At 40.3% G+C, this 23,362-nt stretch overlaps 1 protein-coding gene across 2 annotated transcripts in view; it reads left to right on the forward strand.

Moving 5' to 3' along the window:
- Positions 1 to 5,387: 5,387 nt before the first annotated feature.
- The window catches only part of b3glcta (beta 3-glucosyltransferase a), a 68,058-nt gene continuing 50,083 nt past the window's right edge, over positions 5,388 to 23,362 (forward strand). The window contains exons 1-2 of one of the 2 annotated variants that reach the window (XM_042414385.1): positions 5,388 to 5,635; positions 13,893 to 13,936. In XM_042414385.1, coding sequence (XP_042270319.1) covers positions 5,572 to 5,635; positions 13,893 to 13,936 — 108 coding nt within the window. In that variant the 5' untranslated portion in view covers positions 5,388 to 5,571. Of the gene's footprint in view, positions 5,636 to 13,892; positions 13,937 to 23,362 lie in introns of those variants that run through there. The other variant, XM_042414386.1, reaches the window with a different exon arrangement.

The raw sequence follows: 23,362 nt of genomic DNA on the forward strand, positions 1-23,362 counted from the left end.
ACTTGCCCCTACCCTGTAAGTTAATTACCCGCGTGCATTCAAAGCAGTGGGAGCTCTGAATTATTCAGAAAAGCTCAGTGAATATAAGCACCTTTATAGCAAAGGATACAACAGTGATTTTGAATGTGGAAGCTGAAAATATTCAGGGTGGGAAACATCTTAATTATAGGTCACAGCTTTCCACAAATATATGTTTCTATCACACCCAGTCTTACAGTTTTAGGCAGATTATCAATATTTATGGACATAAGCAATTCTCCAAAAAAACTACATAGGAAAGGCTTTCATCAGACAAAAAAGTAGCTGCTTCAGAGACACTGAACTGCAGACACTTTTATTCTGTTGCCAGTAGTCATAACCAGAAATTCTGACTATGACTCTGTAAAGGCAAGTAAACATCACTGTCCACAAATTTGCTCTTTCATTAACTGTCACTGGAGAAGAACTCCAAAGTGACACTGTTTTGGTTTTCTTGTTTTTAGCTCTGGTGAGAGACTTGTTCATGTAGTCACAAATGTGGACTGATCTGTCAAAGTGCATCTGAATGAATGCTGCCTTCACGTGATGTTGGGAATATGGCTGCTACAACTGAAAATGAGACAAACTAATGTAACAGCTGAGAAAGCTGAGAAATTAAAATGAGAAACTTGTTCAGGTTGCTGAAATCAGACATATATTTGGAAATATAGAGGCCATGACAACAACTAAGGGTCATTATGCCTGAGCAGATTTTTTTCTGCACAACTCTTATAGCAGGAAAAGCATGGATGTAAATAATAATATCCTGCCTAAAAATGCCCAGTATGAGAAAGATCTACATGATGACAACAAATGTCATGCATTTCATGATACAGTGGCACATGGCAGTATAAAGCTGTTGTTTTTGGATCACAATGTGACACAAGAAGTAAAACATTACCCTACTCTAAGTCTTGCATTCAAGTATTGCATTCATGCAACTAGAAACTAATCCAATGACTTGAATACATGTATATAAAAGCCCTGCATGCACCAATGCATATGTTTTCAACTATTGTAGCTAATTAGTATAAATTTTGGCGGAGCTATGTTGACAGTTGCATCACTAATCCATATGCACTGATATGAATGGGAAAGGTTTAAAAGTTCAACAAAACTGACAGGAAAGTGACAGGAAAGTGAGAAAAATGTCAGTCAACCCTAGTAGGTACACACCCACAAATTTAAAACATGTGTGGGTAAACCATAATTGATGAATAACTTTCATAAAAACTGGTCACATTTCTTTCACAATAACTGAGACTGCTGGTCTTTAAATCAACAGAATATATGTGTTGATGGGAAAGTTGTTGATAAATCATTCCCTCCTTGTTGTGCTGGCTCATTGGCATGATTGACTGGGACCATTAATTAATGTTCTCTATCGTGTCGAGACTATCTCTACACTCTATATATTCCATATGTACAGGGACTGACCCCCACGGGGACAGCTGATGTGGATTATTCTTTAAGACACATCACCTGTGGTGGCCATGCACTGATTAGCAATATGTGGTTATATAAGTACCACACATGTGTGGCCTCTGCGATTCCATGGTCAAGCAGTCAAATGTATGTTTATTTTGAGAGCATTTGAGTTGTGCACTGGGTAAGCATTGTCTGCTTATCCAGTGAGTAGGAGAGCTGGTCTACGGGGCCCTCTCTGCATCGCTGTGTTGTCTTTCCTACACAGGCTGGTGAAAGCATAGCAGCCTGCATGCATAGCCATCATGTTCTGTGAAATCCGACCTCGTTGGAGGATTTCACAGGCGTGTTGGTGGGCGTGCTTCCCAGCTAATTGCTACACCACTGTGGCAAAGCGTGGCTTGTGTGTTTTGGTGGCAGCACTGATTAACACATAGAGCCATAGTCCCTTGTGAAATCTGACCTAGTGTAAAGTACACCCATGAATGGGTGTGCTTTAGCCACGGGTAATTTCAGGGTATCATTTGCAGTTTCTGCACCCAACCCCACTGACAAGGTCAGGCACCTTTTCAGTGGTGACAGACTCTCATCGCAGGGGGGTTCTGGCTGCGGAGATCTACACTCTCCTGGCAAAGAAGGCCATCAGCGAGGTGAAGCAAAATGATCAGCAAGCAAAGTTTTATTCATGTTACTTCCTCATTCCCAAAAAAGACTCAGTCCAATTTTGGATTTGTGAGGGCTCAACAAGTTTTTTAGATCCCTATGATGCCAGATGTTGACTGTGCTGAGGGTTTGACAAGCCATCCTCCAAGGTGACTGGTTTGCCACTGCCACTGTTTGACCTGGAGGATGCATATTTTCAGATCTTTATATGGGAGGGTCACAGACGCTACCTCAGGTTTGCCTTTGACAGCAAAACATTCAAGTTCTGTGCCCTCCCATTCAGCATATCGCTAGCCCCCCACACGCTCACAAGGTGCATGGACCCAGTCCTGGGACCCTTGCGTTGGGAAGGTCTTTGCATCCTCAATTACCTGGATGACTGGCTGGCGTCTGCTCATTCAAAGGAGCAGTGCCATGACAATGTGACCTGGCTCCTGCAGCACTAGAGAGCACCTAGGCCTGCACCTCAACAGGAGCTCCAGCCCTCACCGTCAGGGTAGGAAGACTTTCCCTAACTCCTGGAAGACAGGCTGCTTTCAGGGCTTGCTTGTCCCAGCTCTGTTTGGGGGCCAGGGTAACCCGGAGGTTGTGGCTTTACCTCTTGGGTTGATGGCAGCCACAGCGCAAATTGTAACCCTGGCTCTTCTGAACATCTGCCCAGTGCAGCGCAGCTTCCTGAGCCTTGGACTTTGCCCACAGAGAAATCTGTAAGCCAGAGTGTTGTTGATGCACAGACTGCGTGTAGCTCTCCATTGATGGCAGCAGCCAACCAGCTTAACGTGGGGCAATGCACTGGGATCTGGGACTGCTTTGGTACAGCTGTAGCTATTCTCTCCTCCAGACAGCTCACTGTCCCCTCTTTTTCTCCATAGGGAGAGATGATCCTCCCACAGGCGCGATGGCACATCAGTGGCCACAGGGCCTCCTGTATGCCTTAGGTCTTTTGCAATCCAACAGGCATGTAAGACAGCAGGCTGGCCCCAGCAGGGGTGCATGCACATTCCACATGGGGCCTCGCTACCTTGTGGGCCTTATGGAGAGGTGCTCCTTTATCTGAGATTTGCACGGCTGCCTCTTGATCGACCCTGCCCACCTTTATCAGATTCTACTGCATGAACATGGCAGCTGGCGCCCCATTCACTGAGCATGTGCTGGATTCAGTGCAGTAGGACATGGCCTGACATACCATGCCTCTGGGACCATGGCTCTTACAAGAATGAACCTTGGTGCAGAGTGATGTCTTTTACTTCAAAGCTAGCCTTGCAACCTGGCAGGCTAGGTGGCCTTCCCAAATTTACGACTGGCCTTAGCATCTGGCGGGGCCAGCTAAGCCTAGGTGGCATCTTGCACCTAGGTCATTGGTGTGTATATAGTGTATATTTGTAAATAGTTCCTTTATTTGAGCACGTGGGTGACTCTGGTGGTGGGGACATCATTCATACTCAACTTCCATTTCAGGCTCTCGCAGGAGCAGCTGAGTCTTCTTGGTTTCCTTGTGGTGTGTCTTATAGAGTCCCTGTACATATGGAATAGGGATGTGCACAGAGCCCAGAATTTGCATTTGTATCTATATTTGTTGAGGCAGCAAAATTATTTATATTTGTATTTGTATTCAAATAAAAGTGGAAATTGGTGTAAAAATCCAGTTTTTTGTTTTTCGTATGCTTTCAATTTTAGCATATTAAAGTGTTTAAATAAGTGTTTATGAATAAACTGTCTTACTACTTATCCCACACCGGTTCTCAAACTCGAGTCTCCCAGATCATGAACGACTGCGACTACTAAGCCAAACCGAGTGCATCGCTGGCATGCCAACAGACTTCTATTTATTTTTACACCCATAACACAGAGACAGCACAGTGTGTAATGTGCAGAGATGAACTTCAATCTAACTTTGTGGAAAGGAGAAGGGGAACAGCAGGTTATGGAGAGTCCCTTGGGAGCACTTGAGTGCTTGGGAATTCAGCTTTATTTCTGAGGGATACTTCAGCTTTATCTCTCCCAACTCCGGAATTGATGTCCAAATAAGGAAATATGCGTCATGTAGCAGGTGGATGTGACTCCCTCTGTTGAGACCTGCTAATAGACTAACAGCAAAGCACAGGAGGGAGGCCAACATAGTGATGTAACTGACCTGCGCGCTGGTATTCGACATGTCCTGAAAATAAATCATCTTTAAAATATTTGTATAAAATAAATATTCATAAAAAATCCACTATTTGAGCTTTGCTGAATAACATATCTGTATTCGGGCACACCCCTAATATGGAATATGTAGGTTGGAGAGATAGTCTCGCCACTATAGAGGACGGAAGGTGAAATTGTAACTCAGGTTTTCTGAGTGGAGAGACTATCTCTCCAGGTAAGAGCTGCTCCGAAACACATTCCAATCAAGGTTAATTGGAGAGGCACGCATGCATGGTGCTTAAATAACCACGGGTTGCTAATCAATGCGTGGCCACCACAGGTGTCTTAAAGAGTAATCCACATCAGCTGCCCCCATGGGGGTCAGTCTCTGCACATATGGAATATGTAGGGTGGAGAGATAGTCTCTCCACTCAGACAACCTGGGTTACAATGTAACCTCCCTTCCTTATTAGGTACACCTGTGCATTTCCTGCAAACATAAGTCAAAACATAAGTCCAAAAAATGTTTTATTAACATTCAGTGCCTTAAGTCATGTCCTCTTGTTCTTCAGAATCTAGGTTTTTATTTTTGCAAAACACATTACAGGCAGAGTTTATCAGACAGATTCTGCTATTATATAAACACAGTGTCTTTAAATTTAGCTTATTTTAGCAGTTCTGCAATATGGAGAAACACCCATCAGATCATCATGTAGTGAGATCAGATTTACATGATATTGAACAATTGGCTAAATGAGTGAATGACATGTAAAAAATTGAAAATAATCTGGAAATGTAAGAAGTTTTTTGGCAGCTAGTAAAAAAAATATTTGGGAATTTGGACTCCTGACCTCAGTAGACTATTCTAAATTCCTTGCTATGGCCCTGTTGACTTTTTTTCTGCATTAGGCGCTGTCAACAAACTCTTCAAGGCTTGATTTCTATAATGATGCTTTTGTTACATGCTCCATTTTGTCATTATTTCCTTCAAAAATGAAAAAACAAGACCATATTTCTAGCTGTAGTACTCAGAAGCAGGAGTTTTCTCAAGAGGTTGTAAAGGCAGGCAGCAGTAAGCTTGTCAAGCTTTTTTTTCTTTCCATCTGGTCCGGCTTGCTGTGAGCTGAGCTCAGTGGACTCATCCCACCAGCAGAGTGCGTCCCTGCGCCATTTAGAGAAAGTGGGGATGCCTCCTACCGGAGCAGAACCCACTCCCCGTTTTCTGTGAAACTGTGAAAAGGAAAAGCCCTCTTGTGATTTTTTTTTCTAACACTGTCAGAAAGCCCATGCACTGCGAGCTTTCTCCACCACCTACACTGCATACAGGACTCTCCCGAGATGCTGTCGAACAATCCTCACGTCGGGCACAAAGTGGCAGGCTGTTTGGTTTTCCTCTCCTTCTGTAAGTACTCACTTTACTTTCTAATCCCCATGTCAGTAGGCTCGGACCAGACAGACAGCTGTGAGGGACATAATGACACCCTGAACGGTAAACAGGTTGTCTCTGTTTTGAAAGGGGAAGCTTGTGTTTGGAAAGAGGCGTCAGTGTAGCGCTGGATTCAATGTTTCTAGCGACTAGAAGAGACGAGCTGTGAGTGTATTTTCATAACTGTTTCAGAAGTGCGGAGCCATGATTCGCCTCAACTTCCTGAGGAGTTGAAAGGCGATTTACACGTATCGGTTGCCATGTGGGTTTGTGCAAACCAAGGACTGTAAGTTTACATTGGAGTTACACACAGGGAAATGTTTCTTATTTGGAGTCATGTTTTTAAAACACAATTTCTGCTGAAATCAGTTTCCGACAAGCGTCAGGCATTAAGTAGCTTCCCACTGACACATCGGCGTTGCACTAGTGGTAGTTAAGCCTGGGGATGAATGCACCTCAGGCTACAGCTACTGTAAGCTTTACTAAGTCAGGGTTTTCTCTGTCATTCTGCATGTGCACCGGGAACATGCAACAAAAGTATAAGAATAAATGACAGCCGCAGTTATGTGATTCGTAGTGATTTATTTATTTTTCTGTTGCTGTACGGGGGATAAAATGAAAGTGGCATTGTACTTTTAATTTTTTTAAAAAAGTTAAATTTGTTGTAGAAGCATGTTTAAGTGTTGAAAATTTACATCTTTGCTTCCTTCTGTTGACTTAATTGCTTAATTGACAAATATCTTTCTTAAAAGACAAATATTAAAGGTGAATTTAATCTCACAGTTTCAAGCACTGCAGGACCTCACATATACCTTTAGCCGATAAGATCTCTATAAATACAGCATGTCCTAGCATATGTTCTGTACATGCAGAATATATTTAGTGATGTGTCCATTGGGTGGGGTGCAGCACCTAATGTGTGGCTGCAGCTGTGGAGAGAATTGCAGTGGGTGACCAATATTGCAGCCCAGTGTGTCATGTGGATGTTCTCCTGAACAGAATGAGATAAATGCTGAGCGCAGGAGAGTCTCCCTGCCTTGCAAGGACAGAAAATTGTAATAATGAAATGAAAAGGCACAGAATACACAAGAGTCTGCAAATATTTTAGTAGGGCGAGAAAGGGCAACATCTTGTGTGAGGAAAATAACAAAAAATAGTGACATTTCTGTCATGTTTAGGGCGATGTGAAGACCACAGATAGGTACAAGCTCAATACAGTCTGAATATCTATGAATCTAAATGTAGCAAGAAAATGCTACTGATAACACTGATTTATTATTAATTGGATACAAACTTGGATTATCAGTTTGTAACCTACACTTTGTCACACTCTTCTCCTTTCCTTCTCCTGAAGATATTGTGCATTGAGCAAAAACATACCATAGAACAGCTATTGAAGCTTGTGGATGTATCAAAAATACAGATGCAGTCTGAGCAGTATGGGGTGCCAGGGTCACTGTTCCAAGCTGCCGTTACCCTGTGCACGAGTGAGAGCTTTGTGTATTTGGCACTGAGTCAAGCACGTTTAGTTTGGCATCAGACTCTGACAAGACTGCTTGTCTGCTCTCCCTGTATGTAATATTCATGGACCTAACATCAAGAAGTAGCCAAGGTCTGGAGAGTGTCCATTTTGGTGACATTAGGGTGCCACCTCTGCTGTTTTTCAATGATGCCGTCCACAAGGCTTCAACAGACTGTCATCTCTGATGTGCACTCGAGCGGTTTGCAGTTGAGTGTGACGCAGTCAGGATAAGGAGCGGCACCTCCAAGTTTGAGACTGCAACACTGTTTCTTAGTCCACATGGATCACATTTCAACTGTAGCACGTACAGTGGCGTCCACCATGTCTGCATTTGAATGTGGATATGTGGATACTAACATGATTTACAGTGATTTTTGGCAAAAGGGTGCTTTACTGAATTGTGGATTTGATTATTAAAGCTGAACTCTGTAAAAAAACAAACAAACAAAAAAAAACTATCAATCTTTGGGGCTGCAATTAATGATTATTTTCATTACTGATGAATCAGCCAATTCTTTTGTTGATTTAATAATTTGTTCCATAAAATATCAATAAAATGCTGTAAGAGACCAACACGCAATGGTATTCAGTTTACAATCACAAGCAGCAAATCATCACAATTGAGAGGCTGAAACTAGGACATTTTTGGCATTTATGCTAGAAACAAATGATTAAAAGATTCAGTAATTATAGTTGCTGATTAATTCTCTGTCAGTTGACTAATTGTTTCAGCTGTACTGTTATATGCGAGTGTGAAATAGTACAAATCGTTCTTCATACTCTGGGTTTGTGAAATGTTCATTGCACCTGTTGGATTAACAATGCAACTAACTAACTGAGTCATTCAATGAAATTTTCATTGCATACCAATGAGCTACTTCTCAAAGGTTATAACTACTTTGTCATCTTGAATCTAGTTTGAACACGCAGAAAGTTTCAGATTTAACTCTAAGGAAAAGAAAAGTTAGTTTTCCTCATTGAAGTGACTGAATTCAGAGTTGTCTTGGAAGTTTTATTCAGAAGTGACAGTAAAAAGGACTGTGAGAGTGATGTGGGTGATGGTGGTGAGGAGAGAATGGAGAAAAGCTCTCAAACAACTGGGCTCTCAAAAAAAACTGTCTTTGTTCTGACCGTCAGCTGTGGTCAAAAGTTTTGGATTGTGGCTGAAGGAATAAGATCACGGACAAGTTGAGTTTTCTCTGCAGGCTGGATGACTTCACTTTTGTGTGACAGGGTGAGAAGGTTTGGGATTTAAGTGGACCTCGGGGGTCTATCTGCTGCTGTGGCTCATCAATGCCCTCCAAAGACGCCCCACCCTCTCAGATCCAGGATATGCTGTATCCTGCATGTCTAACTGGTCTGGGGGGTGCTTTAGGAAGAACTGAAAGAAGCTGCTGAAGCAAAGTCTCCTCTGTGTACTTGTCTGTGTGACACTCCTGAATGAGCAGCTGTATGGGATGGATGGATGGAGGTCTTAGTCGTATAAACAAAATGAATAATTTGAAAATCATTTTAAAAGATTAATTTCACCTTAGTTTCCTGAAAATGTAGGGATACTAGGAGAGGGCAATATGATGATACATCATCAGATGATATGAATTTTTCTACTGTCAGAAACGTTGCTGCATCTCTCCCTTTGATATCTGTGGTTGTATTAGGCCAATGTGGACATAGTTGCAAATCAATGAGCCAGGGCTGAAACGAACCGTTACTTTCATTATCGATTAATCTGCAGATTGCGTTCTTAATTAATCAGTCAGTAGTTTAGTCCATGAAATGTCAGAAGATAGTGAATAATGCAGTTGCAGTCTTTACATAGTCTTTTCTGACCAGCTGTCCCAAACCCAAAGAGATTCAGTTAGCCATCATATTAGAAAAAAAGCAGCAGATCTGCACATTAGAGAAAGTGGAGCCAGATATCTTTTGTTATTTTTGATTCCATTTTTTAAAAATTATTAACTGATTATCAAAATTATTGCTTATTTGTAGTGTGGCCACTTATTTTTTGAGCTGGGGAGTAAGCCAGTTTGTCAGCATATTTGAGATATATTCTAGATCAGTAAACTAATGTCTTATGGTTTTTAAGACACCATACACCTTGTTTTTAGTGCAGTTATTTTGTTGATGCGTTATTATAGCCATATAGAGTATCAATGGTAGTGAGGGTGCTGCATACTAAGCAGTGGTTAAGTTAAAAAAACCCACTAAAAATAATGTACTTAATTTTAAAAGACATTGAATTAGGAGAGAACTCCAGCTAGAAACTCCTAACTGGGTTAGGTGTTGCCTGTATGGGTCCTCAATGGCTGCTAGTGTTGCTCAAGTTTGAATAAAAAGTTTAAATTTAATATGACACAACACCAGATGAAGCCTGTGCCTCCTGCATGCTAACAGTTTGCTGAGCAGTTCTCAAAAATACAAATCAGATGCATTATTACAACTGTATGAGCAGCGCAAACAGCATACCATCTGTGCCAGTCCTTTGAGGAGCTGCTTTTATTATAATAGCTTTTCCTGCCTGTGTCCCCACAAGGAGTCATAATTATTCCATGAAAGAAACATAGGAAGAAACACGGACTTCTTTTAATTAACTTGACAGATTTTTCAGCAACATTAAAAAAACAGGTTAAAGCTGGATTAAGTCATTTTTGATCTCTAGGGGACCAGAAAATAGAGTCCAAATCTCACAGTAAGAAACCTTGATATACTCAATCAATTTATTATCTTGTTAAATGTTTTCAAATTGAACAGAAAGCAGATTTTCTATGTGACTGCACTCCTCGAATATACAGAGAAAAGAATAAGACTGAGAGGGTTCATAACAGAAATAACTGGAGTTTTTTCACAGGCACCAACCCAAACACCTGAGCCAGCATAGAAGGATTCTGCAAAACCCCAGGATATGTTTAATGACAACATTGTCTTTGTTCCATTTCCAAAATTTTGCAGTTTCTACAATATGTGCACATGGCAGCAAGGTATGGTTATGGTTACTGAAGATTGTGGTTATGGTTAAAATACAAAGGCAAACATCTGAGCTGTGACAAACACCTGAGTGAAAGATGGACTCGCTACACACCTGCTCACCACCCCAACCTCCACACTCTTAGTTTCTGCCTCACTACATAAAGGCCACAATACTTTCAGTGCAGAATCATCCAATAATGACAATACGCGGCTAGAGTGCTAGTTATCTACCTTTTTTTACAGTCAGTACCTCGGCTGATTACAGACTACCTCTAATTTGCATAAACAGCGCGAAGTGAAAATTCCCCTTGTGTTAAATCTGAATGCATCTTAATGGCCCACAGACATGAGAATCCTATTTGAGTCCTCTTTTTCACCACCTGTGGAATGAAAGTCCAATATTCACATTTATTTCTGGGATAATCTTCCAACTCCTGAGGAAAGTATCTGAATCTATTTTATTGGCAAATCTGTAACTTTCTTAACCAGTCACATTCCGCCATTTTGTGCGTTCTTGTTTGAGCTGGAGTGCCTCGAGCTGCTGTCTATAGTTTTAAAAAAGTGGTTGGGGAAAGCTGAATCCAGCTTTAATGGCCCTCAGCTTGGGCTTGTTTGTGCACTGGTCTCAGAAGTGGTTTCTGGATGGAAACCATAAATATCAGCATTGTGATGTGAAATGCACATTTTTTTTTAGATATTATTCTCTTTGCCAGATAAAACAACTCTTTTGGGGCCAGTGTACCTGCAGTTTGGACTCTTCACAATTCAGCCTCTTTGGAAACCTGTTTTGGTCCTATGTTGCTTTGAACACTCACACATGGATGTGGTGATTATCGGATGTCGCTTTAAAGCTGAAACTGACTGCTAATTAGAATTCAAGTTAATATAATACACCTGCATAGCTGCCTGTGTTAATGTGATTTAGTTACTTCAAAGTACTTTCATGTGGTGCATTTTTTCCCGCTCCCTTTGTTACCATTAAATCCTGGATAAAGTGGTAAGTTAAGTCAGACACAAACTGTCAAACAAGCAAATCATTACTTCATTGCTATATGAATCTGGCTCTGAGTAAAACCCTTCATTTCAAACAAAGAGGAACTGTAATCTTGCAAAGTAGATACCTAATATAACACATACTTTCCATATTTATTTGATCAGATTTTTAAAAATTCTGCTAGATATATCAACCTGATTCTCTCCCTTTGTTATGAGAACACTGTCTCTCGGCTAATTGCATTGGACATCTGCTTTTATTACAATGACAATGTAAATTGCTTGTTGAAAAGCATTCAGCTAAACCATTCAGAGCTTTCATCATGTGGAGTGATTTCCAGAGTTTCTGAAATCAAAGCAAGCAAGTTCCCCCTAGCGTGGCTCAATTGAAAACATGGTCGAAACAAAAGACTTGATTGTGCAGGTTGAGGAGGCGATGAGATGGAGGTGTTCCCATCAGCACTCCTGACATTATGTAGGGAGTTACTTCCTCTCTCCCTCTGCCTCACTCTGCCTCATCTTCTCCAGGGTGAGCCATGAAAAGATGGGAAGTTTGAGCAGATGCAGCAGAATGTATTGTGAACTCGAATGTATTCCTTCAGGAAGCTTTGTTTCACGCCAAATGTTGCATTTTTAATACTGACAGAAAGTGGGATGCCAGATGACAATGTATTTCTGCTTGCTCCACAGAGCTCATGATTTGCTGGATCAGATTTTATGTTTCTGAACTTCACATGGTACTAGCATTAATGGAAATGAGATAATAATGTGTTTATTTGGCTTTTTATTGCTGATTTTAAAAAAGGAGGCAGCATAATGGCCAAACAACTTGCAAATTGTTATATTTCTCACATTCAACAATTTAGCTGCCTTTTTTCAGCAAGCTGGTGCTTACTTTTTCTTTAGGAGCCATATGTTCTGAGAGATAGAGCATGAAAAATGAATGAATTAATATTTATTTTGAGCTTGACAGATCATTCTTGACCTTGGACACAGCAGTTGACACAACAATCTTCGCTTAAGGTACACTTATTTGCTTGTTCTGGAGGTTTGAACCATAGAACATGGTCTTCATCAGGAGTTAAAATTTGCTAAGTTTGCTCACTTTCCATTATTCTGAGCACCTCTCATCGGTGTTGGCTTAAAAGTGGCTTAAAACACATCGCACTCCAGTACACCATGATTTAGTCACCAAACATTTTCGGCTATCTTGCCTTCATCAGGGTGGTGTCTGCGGATGTTTTCATTTTCCTCAATTGCAATTCACTGATCAATCACCATAGATACCAAGCTTAAGAAACAACATTGTCATCATGTTCTCTTAAAAAAAAAATATATATATCCTTACTCTTGTTTCAAGAATTCATCAATCTTTAGATGACTTGCATTCCTGCACCTCACTGTTTGTGTGTCCTCAGAGTTAGAAATTAAAAGTTGAGCCCAGCAGTTCATTCAATAGGCATTAATATGATCAATATTTATTTTGAACATTAAAACAGCTGAAAATTCACAGGATTTATAGGATTTGCAGAATAAGCAGGTCTTGGGTGTGTTCTCCCCATTTGTCTGATTACTTTCTCTTATTGGAAGATTATCCTGAGCTATCTTCAAACTGCAGTGTCCTCTCAGAGCAGCAAATAAGACATCTTTGATGTGAGGAAACATAAAATGTGTGTGAAAATCAGATCTACTCCTTTTAAAAAATCTGTGGTGAAGCCTTTAGATATGATCATCACCTTGATGGGCTTTATCTGCTCTTTTAAACATGTCTTTTTGAAAGAAACATGAAAAAATACATAGTTATGCCTTTGCTGTAAGTTTTGGACTGAGGGGAAGCTGGCTTGCGTCCATTGTTGTTTTTTTGGTGCATTCATGACTAAAATAATTAGGTTCATTACGTTCGTTTGTTCTGAACTGGTGGCTCCACTCCAGGCTTTACACATAGAAGTGTTTTGAAGTTAACTCAGCTCTTTGAATAATTTAAGAAGAGGGTTTCCTTGCAATGGATGGAATTAATATCTGACCAAATTACTGCATATTGGGTCAAAAAAGCCAACCACAGAGATTGTATCTATGTTATGAAATATGTACATTTATATTGGACTTTTTATTGCAAAACTGTGTGTATCTGTGTAGTACTTTCAACTATATGAAAAAACATCAGTTGGCTTGTTCCTAGAAAACATATCTGCTGCTTTTGTGCTTTAATCAACACTCTCAGTTGCCCGTTGCAGCAAGTCAGAAGCGGGAATTTAACTCTTTCTCAGCCGTATCACCTAATTGAAGTCAGCTTTAAAGCTGACTGACACTGGAGTGCAGACAGCCCGATTTAATATAAACTGGTGTATAAATTCATTCTCAGTGACACCGGTGTTTTTGATGTATTGATTCCTGGGAATCTTTCTGCAAAGATTTTCTTGTCTCAGAATCAATGGCAATGTAATTGCATAGAAGGTCTTTGGGGTCTAATTACAAAGTTGGATAGATGAGTGGTGCAGTGCACTCTCAGAGATCCAACACAGACTCAGAATGAAGGAATTAGTCTCTGAGTTACCTTTAATTTTTCTTTTCCAGATAATCGCGGGAAGCAGGTTGTTCTTGCAAACTTGCTTTTGTAAGGCAGCTTCTACTCAGAAAAGTGAATTATCTGGAAGACAAACTGAGACAATTTATGATTCAGTTCCAAAGGACTCATTGCTGTTTGTGTCTGGCCCTGAAATTATGTAATTTTTCTCTTTTCTTTTGTTACAGTTCACATCGACTTTGCTGCTAGCAGCTCAGGAAAAGGCTCACAGGTAAGAACTGCCCTGGACACTGTGCTGTTTGTTTATCCTATGTACAAACTGGTCTGGAAACTTGTGCTTGATAATTACTGTTAATCATTCATTTCCTTGTTACCTCACCTCTATTAAAACCTTAATTAGCTGACCAACTGAAATAAATGACCATGCTTTATTCTTTTTAATGGATTAATTATCGCCCCCCGGATTAGAAGTGTAATTTGCTCTGCAATACAAATCCATTCACTCCTTCTTCACGTGCAAGATGATTTTCATGCTGTTGCATTTTCTTAGTCTGCAGTTGCTGCTCGATAAATAATTAACATGTTCAGTCGCTCTACTTCTTATTGGTGTGAGAAGAGGTTGACAGTAAGCCTCCTGGCAGAGGTGCTTAGCATTGCAGAAATGGGAAATTACTGTCTTGCCTCTTATTGATGTCAACCATTTCTTTCCACAAGAAGGAAGTTTTGCCCTTTTGCTTGTCACTATTTCATTTATCTCACTGTATGTATGTTAGGCAAAAATAGTTATGAACTAAATGCTCAGTGCAACTGTGAAAATAAAAAAAACATCATGAAACAGTAGGTTCTCTTGTTAGAATGTGTTTTATAAGAAGCACACAAAGATATTTGCCTCTAATTTGAACAAAAAAGTAGTTTCATATTTTCCTTAAATCGGTTTAAATCAGTAAGTAGTAGTTGCTTAAATCAGTAATTGTATCACTTTTTAAAAGATCAAACATACTCGATCAAAGCACTATCTCAGGTAAAAAACAGAAGTATAAAAGAACGATTAGGGACAGCTGCCTGTCAAAGTAATAAAAGCAAAGATTTAAATGACATCCATTCAGGACAAGAAACCCATGAAAGGAATGAAAAGCAGTGTTTTTTGCAACAATGGAAACATAATCAGGAATAAAAGTCATGTCTAGTATGTCTGATGTGCTGGAAAAAAGAAATGATAAAAGTTGAGAAACTGATTTACGTTGTACTTAAACTAAACTAAAACTACTTAAAAGTTTTAATACATGTATTATGAGATGTAAATTTCTGCGGAAAGCAGGAAGACAACCTAAATAAACATTTCAAAGTTTTTCTATGTCATACGTGCTCGGCCCTGTAACGGACTTCACTACTGGTTTACCGCACGAGGCTCTGTCTCGGCACCTGAGAAAGACCTTTGCACTCACCGCACTTTCCTGCTCAGCGATGGCTCAGTCCATCCCTTATTACATACAGGTCATTACATACAGCCTCCCTGGCTGGTTAGGGTGCGATCCTCGGCAAAGCCAGTGTAGTAGGCATGTGGTCGAGTTCCCCCCACCACATCAACCTGCTGTAGCTCACAGCAATATGGAAGGTGCTGCACCACTTTGCCTCACAGCTGAGTGGGAAGCACGTCATGGTGAGGTCAGACAATACCACAGTGGTGTCCTACCTCAACATACTCCGGGGTGTCAGATCTCCAGCTCTGCACAGGATGGCGGTTTCCATTCTGACCATCTCTGCTCCCTGAAAGCCTGCCACGTTCCAGGGTCCCTCAACACGGGGGTGGACAGGATGTCAAGAGGGGGTCCACTCGAGGAGGAGCGGAGCCTCTCCCCAGACATGGTCTCACAGATCTGGCAACAGTGTCTTCACTGGTTCTCCCTGAGGACAACCGCCATCCTCTTGTGTTCGATTCTGGGATGACACCTCATGGTCTGGAGGTTTAGAGGGTGAGACTGAGTGGCTTTGGTCGGCCATGGTTGTCTCTACGATTCAGAAGGCACGTTCGCCATCCACCTCCAGGGCTTACACAGTTCAGTGGCAGGTGTTTGCAGACGGGTGCGAGGCCAGGAACCTCAATCTGCATTCATGCCCCCTGCAAGGTATTATATATATATTTTTATATAGATAGATAGATAGATAGATTCTGTGCAGGACTTATTTGATAGTGGTTGTGCTGCATCCACATTGGGGGTGTTTGCAGCAATGATTACAGCAGGCCGCTTCATGGCCAGGTGGCATCCACTGGTGAAGCACTTCCTGCAGGGGGCCCACACGCTGAGGCCCCCTAATTGACACTTCATCCGTCTGTGGGACCTTCAAGCAGTGCAGGGCGGTCTAGTGGGTCTGCCTTTTGAGCCTACGGGTCAGGCAGACCTGGAGTTACTGTCAATCAAGACAGTGCTCCTCTTAGCCCTGGCATCGGCCAAGAGGTGACCTTTGTGCCTTGTCTGTGCATCCCTCCTTATGTCTATCAGCAAGATAGGGGGTTGGTAGAACTACGTCCAAATCCGTCCTCTGGCTCGAGGGTCATTCGCCTGAAGGCTTTTTCCCCCCTCCTGACGGGGAGGGGGAGTACCTTCACATTCTGTGCCCTGTACGCATAGTCTACTATTATGTGGAGTCATAGACTGTAAAAAATATGGATGTAGCCACCGCAACGTCACCATTTGGTCTCTGAAGAAAGGTTTTGAAGCACAAAGTGGGCGGCTCCGGCCGTCGCCATCTTGGCAGTGCCTGGGCAAATAGGTGGAGCTGAGGTGGGCCGAATGAAGCCTGGTTCTGAAACAAGCCACCTAGCGACTAGCGACCTGTCACTCAAAGTGGCCACGTCCTTAATAATGCGTAACTTTAAGGCTTTATAAAATTTAAAAGGTGGAGTTATACAGTTGTCATGAAATGAAACAAGGCTGTAAACATATTTATTTCCACTGTAAAGTTGGGCATTTTTACATAGGGGTCTATGGAGATTGGCTCACTTTTGGAGCCGGGTTGCCGGGTTCGGACCCAGTCACAACCAGCCTTGGTTCGTGTCCAGCTGGGAGTACATCTCATTCCTAACGGCCTTCGCCTTAGGTTTCAACCAATAGCAACAATAAAACATAGAAATAATAGTTACATGGATGTAATGCAAGTTCTGTGAGTACATGCATAGCCCTATAACCACAAGCCAAGCTCAGTTGTTTGTTGCTGGGCTTTATAGGGGGAGTGTGCTGCGTGGTAGCTACCTCCTGATTGGGCAGTGAGTATATAGAGTTTTCTCAGGTGCCAAGACGGCGTCTCATAGGGTAAACCTATAGTAAAGCCCGGTACTACACATATATTCATAGAACTGGAGTTATATCCATGTAACAACTATTTTCTGTCCTCTCTTCTGTTCTTGACCCTGACTCGTAGTGCTTTTGAGAGCTCGCCAGGGGGTTGTTGCCTAGTTACCGCAAGACCGTGGCAGTAGATCGTCTCCTTCACTCTTTCAACATACCTTTTTTTTTTTCTTTTTTCTTTTGCTGCATTAGTTTTTTCCATTTGACATTTTATCCCAGACAGCAGAGGACGAAATTAGTTATACAAGTCTTATCATATCAGTAGTTTCTTGCATTCAGTAATATTTGCACCGTTTTTCTCCACACAAAGCTCAACTGCAAAGTTGGAAACCAGGTTGTTGCCCCCTTTTTAGGTCTCCTGAGCTGAAGAACAACATTAATTAGAAAGGAATACAGATTTTTAGGTCATGGAAGCATTCCAGTTTAGCTATGGAAAGTCATGGAATTTACATCAGGGCAATGGCGTGAGGCCTTGCAGTCATTTACATATACAACCTTTTTGCAACACATGCTTATAAATTAGTGGACTACAAAGTAAACACACTTGATTTATTATTTCAAAAGTAAACCAGTCTCTGAATAACACAGTTAATTATTGCTCATTACACAGAGGATTATTGACTCTCTAGCAAAGCTGCTATATATTATATGAGGGACCTTTTTTATTAGTGTAGCTTAAAACAGTCTTTTGCCAAATAATCCTAAAGAAATAAAGATCTTATACAATAGAATACAATACAGTTTCTGGATCAAAAAAATATAATTAATGTGTTCTGAACAATCAAAACGCAAAATAATTTTGATTCTTGTCTCTTCAAAAAAAATCAGATTTGTTTCATAGATGTGGTTCTCAAAATCCTCAGCACACAACAGCCATAACTCATTTAACTGATTACACATCAGACATGATTAATATTTCTTTTAACTATATAATCGTAACAACATAACTATATATAACTATATTTTTGTGTTCTTCACATTACAGTACTTCCACCAAGTTTTCAGCCACTGATTTTGGCATGAAAATCAACTCGCAGGAACTTGACACACTTGTCTCACCACGATCTCAAAGAGCTTTTTTGATTTTTACAGGCTAAGTTTATTGACTTGGCAGTGATTTTTTTTGAAAAACTACATTGGAATTTGCAACCTTTTTTTGTTATGCAGTATATGGCAGTAATGTCACAAGTCAATGTGAAAAATGTGATTATCTGAAGAACCCATTTATTATCATAATTGTAGTATTTAATAGGGCTGGAGTCAACCAAAGAAAGTCTTAGTCGAATCGTTCATAATCTTCAATTAATCGAGTCGCGCAGGGCAGGGGATGTAACGGGAAAGAGTGAGCTCAGCAACCACACATTTCTCCATTCTGTATTTCTCTGTTTAGCGTCTTCAGGTTAGGCTAACCCATTGTTGCTAACTTTGGAGCTAACCCCCTTCACTTTTCCAGCACTTGGGGAAACAACAGTCGTGACTTTTTAGCATTTATTAACTAACACACTGTAGTTTGTACTGTATATTTACTGCCAGACTGACAACTTACTGATGACCTTTCCTCTGCTCCGTTTGCATCCACCGTTACTTTCCTGCCACTTGCTCGTTCCCACTTGCTACGCAAACACTACACACTGCTCTATTCCTAAACGGAGTTACGCTACCAATAGTTTCCTAGGTAACAACACAGAGGTTGACTCATGTATCAGAACAGCACTGCACAGAGACTCCCAAGCGCTATTGATTTCTGAATGAATGGATATTTGGCGTTATTTTTGGCATTAAAAAATATTTTTTTGGCCTGGCCTTGGTGGTTCTCGTTTTTATAATTATAGGAAAAACACTGATTCAGTTAGTACAGTTAGATCTAGCAGTCTCCGTTAGGTTGGGCGAGTTCATAATTGTAAAAACAACAGGGGTGTTTTGAATACACCCCCGTTTTCACAGGTAATTTGTTAGTCTGTCCCTCCCACTGCAGGAAATAATGGATTAATCCTGGAAGGCTATTGATGTAACACTTTTCTCCTTATGAAAGTAACAGAGATTATTCGACCAATGAGAAATTGGTCGGACGAGAGCATATCGACCAACTAATCGACCAGAAGACCACAGCCCTAGTATTTAATTGATTGATCAATTGGCTCCCCGGTAACGTCAGAAAAATGTGTTAATAACATTGGTGTAGGCTTTGCAATTTACGGTGTCTGCATTTTTTGCATTTAACGGACTTAGACTGACATCGTGGATTTTGAAAGCACTGTTTGATCAGAGCTTATTTCAGCTGATTTTAGGGCCAAATGGTCAGCAGAGATGATCTGGCACTGCATAAGAGAGGATTTCCCATCTGACTTCAAACAGCTGGGTTCATCCCATCATGATTAAAATCTGCCTAAACCTGCAGGGGCTCCTGTAGTGTGTGATATGAGTGCGTGATCTTAGAATGCAAAGAAGAAACAGAAACAGAAAACAGAAAAACAGTGTTAAACTCAAAACAATTTTACACAAGTTTTTAGAAAACTGATAAGTTAAATGTCAGTGTGATTCCAAGATCCATGCATTCTTCCAATGACAGAAAATGATACTATAAAAAGATAATCTATTTCAATTTTCAGGCAGTAGTTGTTAAGTTATATATTTTGCATTGATCAGTATCATTGCATGTAACATGGCTACAAATGTAATGATGTTTAATGGATGTAATAATGTAATAATGTTTAATACTGTAGCTGCAGCAGTAAACATCATAGTATAATTTTCAGTAGTTGTCTTTGAACACAGTCTGTGGCTTGCTCATGGAACAAGATTTTTCAGCGTCTCCACCTCCTTTGAAGACAGCCTCAAGCCTCTGATGACTGGCATCAGTTTAAACATAGAATGGCTTGGAGAAATTGGCAAAGGCAAGCACAGGTACCATGATTATCTCCTGCTCCAGGGCCTAATGAACCGCCTAAACAAGTGCATAACAAGTTTGCTAATGTAAGCAGAAGTGCCTTGATCTCCTGCACTCAGAGGACTCAGAACAGTGAGAGAATGCATGAGGACTACACAGTGTGTGAAATTATTTACAAACTTCCTGTTGAGGGTCCTGCAAAGCCAGTGAATGACTTCAACTTGTTAATAGCCCCTTTTACACAGCCTGTTCAAGGCAGGAATGTTGCACTGTTATCAGTAGTTAAAGTTCTCAGGCACCGGAGCAAAAACTTGGAAAAGCACTCAGCAGCCAGACATTTCTCCGTTCTCTGTTTAAGAGCAGCTGAGATTGACAGTAAAATGAGAGCATATATTATATGATATTTTAATGGGCAATAAAAAGAATTTACAAATAAAATAATTATCCACCAATACATTGTTCAAATTAAAAAAGGGATTTACAAAAAATGCTTTAAAATAGTTAATAAGTACATCATTTAAAAATACATTAATGAATACCTGATAAATAATGGAATTTCAAAATCCAATAAACCAATTATTTAATGTGAGTATTACAAACCGCTGTGCAATGTTTTTCTGATTAACCTTTAAATGCAATAATCTGTCACTCCAAGCAGACTTGCTGGATCGTATTTCATTGTCTCACCGGCACTTTAAACAACATGCCCATACCAACACAGCCTCTTTTATTGTTTTACATAGGACTGTTTTCAGTCTGAATGCGGCTGACGAGTTCAGGTTTGTTGCTGAACAACAAGAAAAAGTCGAAAAAAGAAAAGCAACAACTTAATGAGAACGGAAATACTGTACTTGCATACAATAGACGAGATAGGCATTCCTGTTTGCGGCAGTGCAAAGCGCAGTTACCTCTCATGGCCACATGGTGCCATCTTTAATGCACATTTGATATGTTAACATAAGGTATTATTTTAATGTTTATGCAAACAAAAAGTGTATAACGTTAGTGCTGCTAATTTTATTTGTGGTTTTTAATATAAAACTTGGTTAAATTATTTCAGTTTGTGTATCAGTACTTTTTGAACATTTTAGCACATTTTAACAATACCGCACTAATACTGATAACCGTGATAATTTTGCTCACTATAATCGATATGAAATTTTCATATCATTTCATCTCTAGGCCCAAACAGGAAGCTTTACTCTTTAGCTTCAGGTGATGTTCCTAGATGTCAGGGAAAAGCAACAACTAGAGTTATGAACACAAGAACACAACCAGTACAGAAGAAGTACTTGAAAATGCTGATCTTTGATCTGTATGTTTTAGAGGCTAAATGGTGGCTTTACAGAGTTAAATAATCCATTTTTGTTTTAATCTTCATGCTGTTTAGGGTCGTGTCGTTATAAATTTCTAACCCAAATAGTAAACATAAGTGCTTGTTTGCCATCATCACAAGGATAATTGAATTGTTGAGTTCTTTTGTCCTTTTGAATCTTCATCTCTTCGTAGACTGCACTCAGTCGTAAGTGCCATTCTGTTGTTGACATAATGACCAGTCTTGAAGAAAAGGGGCTGCAGAATTCCTTAATGACACACTCAATTCAACTCATCTTGTCTGATTCGACAGTGACATCTTCTCTGCCATTTGGCAGGTTGTTGTGCTTTCTTACAAACATCATTTTGCAGTGGTTTGTGTTTAAACTCCTCTGGACAGCCTGTGTATGTAATAACAGAGTGCCATTACATGCAACAAGAGCTTCACTTATTCTGCAGAATCCTCTTACCTTTGGCAGTTGTTGTAAAGAAATCAAAATCAAGAGAAGACGTGTAGGTCTGATGTCTGAATCATTACTTCAACTCCCCTGCAATGACCTTATCTCAGCAGAAAAGGCAGACTCCTTTTCTGAGATTGTACACATTTATGAATGCTACCAATGTTTACCTGATGGTCCTGCTGAAAATGGACAAAAGCTGTGAATACTAACAGTTCTCTGGTGCACAGTCGTTTGCATCCATTAACCTGTTCATTATCTTTTCCTGGAACCTGTACCCTAAGCAAAGAAATAGAATTTATTTTAAACTGTCTTTTAATTTACTTGAATGAGTGTGTGCCATGGGTGTTGCTGGCCTGGGCATTTGGGGTTGTAGGCCAGAAGATTTTTAATTTAGCCCTGAATAATTCTCCACTTTGAGCAGTTTGTCACCTAAGAAGACAGCAGTGTTGTAATTTTGTATCTCCAGTGAATGGAACAGAGGTAAGACCAATCAGAGAGGGTTTACAGGAAAATACATGGAAAAAAATGGGATATACAGAGATTTTTTTTACAGGCAAAGAGGTTGAAGCTGAAGCAGTGGCACAAATATCCTCTCAGGTTGAGACAGGAAAACAAGGTGTGTAAATGTCTGTATGAGTTCCGAGCTACGTGAATATCATATAAACAGAGCATAAGTTATATACAGCTAACATACTTTGCATTGCACTGTAGCCAGGTAAACCATTAGCAGTGATAGCTTAGTTGTGCCTTATCTTAACCTCATGTCTGTTTCCCTTTTTATATTGCAGCCTGGACAAGTAGGGTCATAACTGGTCAAAATTTGACCAGATAATATAATTTTAAAAAGACAGAATTCAGTCATTTTCTTCATTTTTCCACAGTTAACAATATTTTCTCATGTTTTACTACTTGTACCATTGAGGTGGGAATTATGGTTCATATCAAGTAGGTCCATTAGCAATGATTTTGCAATCAAATTATGAAAGTTTACTTAGTCAATAGGAGTAATTAACAGTTTTCAACTCTCATTCGTGAAAGGTTTTTGATGGAGAAGAATCTGGGCTCAGCCCTTGATGGTTAACAATCTAGCCAATGCCCCTGGTGTGTGCTAATTTGTTTCATTTGAGTTAGGCTCATGTTACCCACATTTAAGCAGCAAAGAGTCCCATTCATGAGGAATTTGGATAAGTAGTCCTCAGTAGTGCAATATTATCCAGAACAATGTGGTATTAGAGCTTGAATGATGTTTTTCTGTGAGATGAACCTCTTTTTGTTAAGTGTTACGATTAAAATCTGGTCAAAACCACCTATCAGCCACCTCATGTAGAGGCCAGGGAGCCCACTGTGACCCTAAATAACTTACACAGCAGGGCTTGACAGGGTTGCCCCGTTGCCCCAGGCAACCAGATTTGGATCACTGTCAACAATTTTGTGCGGTCTGGTCACCTCTGTTGGCATTTATTCTGTGCTTAGAAAAACCAAGCTGAATCCCTCAGTCTACAGTCTTTTAACTAAGTGAGAGAGTTCCCCTGTTAAACTGTTCTAGTCTGTGAAGAATTATTGAATAAAAATGTTAAATGATAACTCCTCACCTTTTTTAAGGAATTCACAAAACAAAATGGTATTGATACTGAAACAGTATATATAGAAACTCTTTCAAAACCTGGAAGGCAAAGTATCATTTCATT

The sequence above is a fragment of the Thunnus maccoyii genome, chromosome 6, assembly GCF_910596095.1.
Source record: "Thunnus maccoyii chromosome 6, fThuMac1.1, whole genome shotgun sequence".
Taxonomy (NCBI): domain Eukaryota; kingdom Metazoa; phylum Chordata; class Actinopteri; order Scombriformes; family Scombridae; genus Thunnus; species Thunnus maccoyii.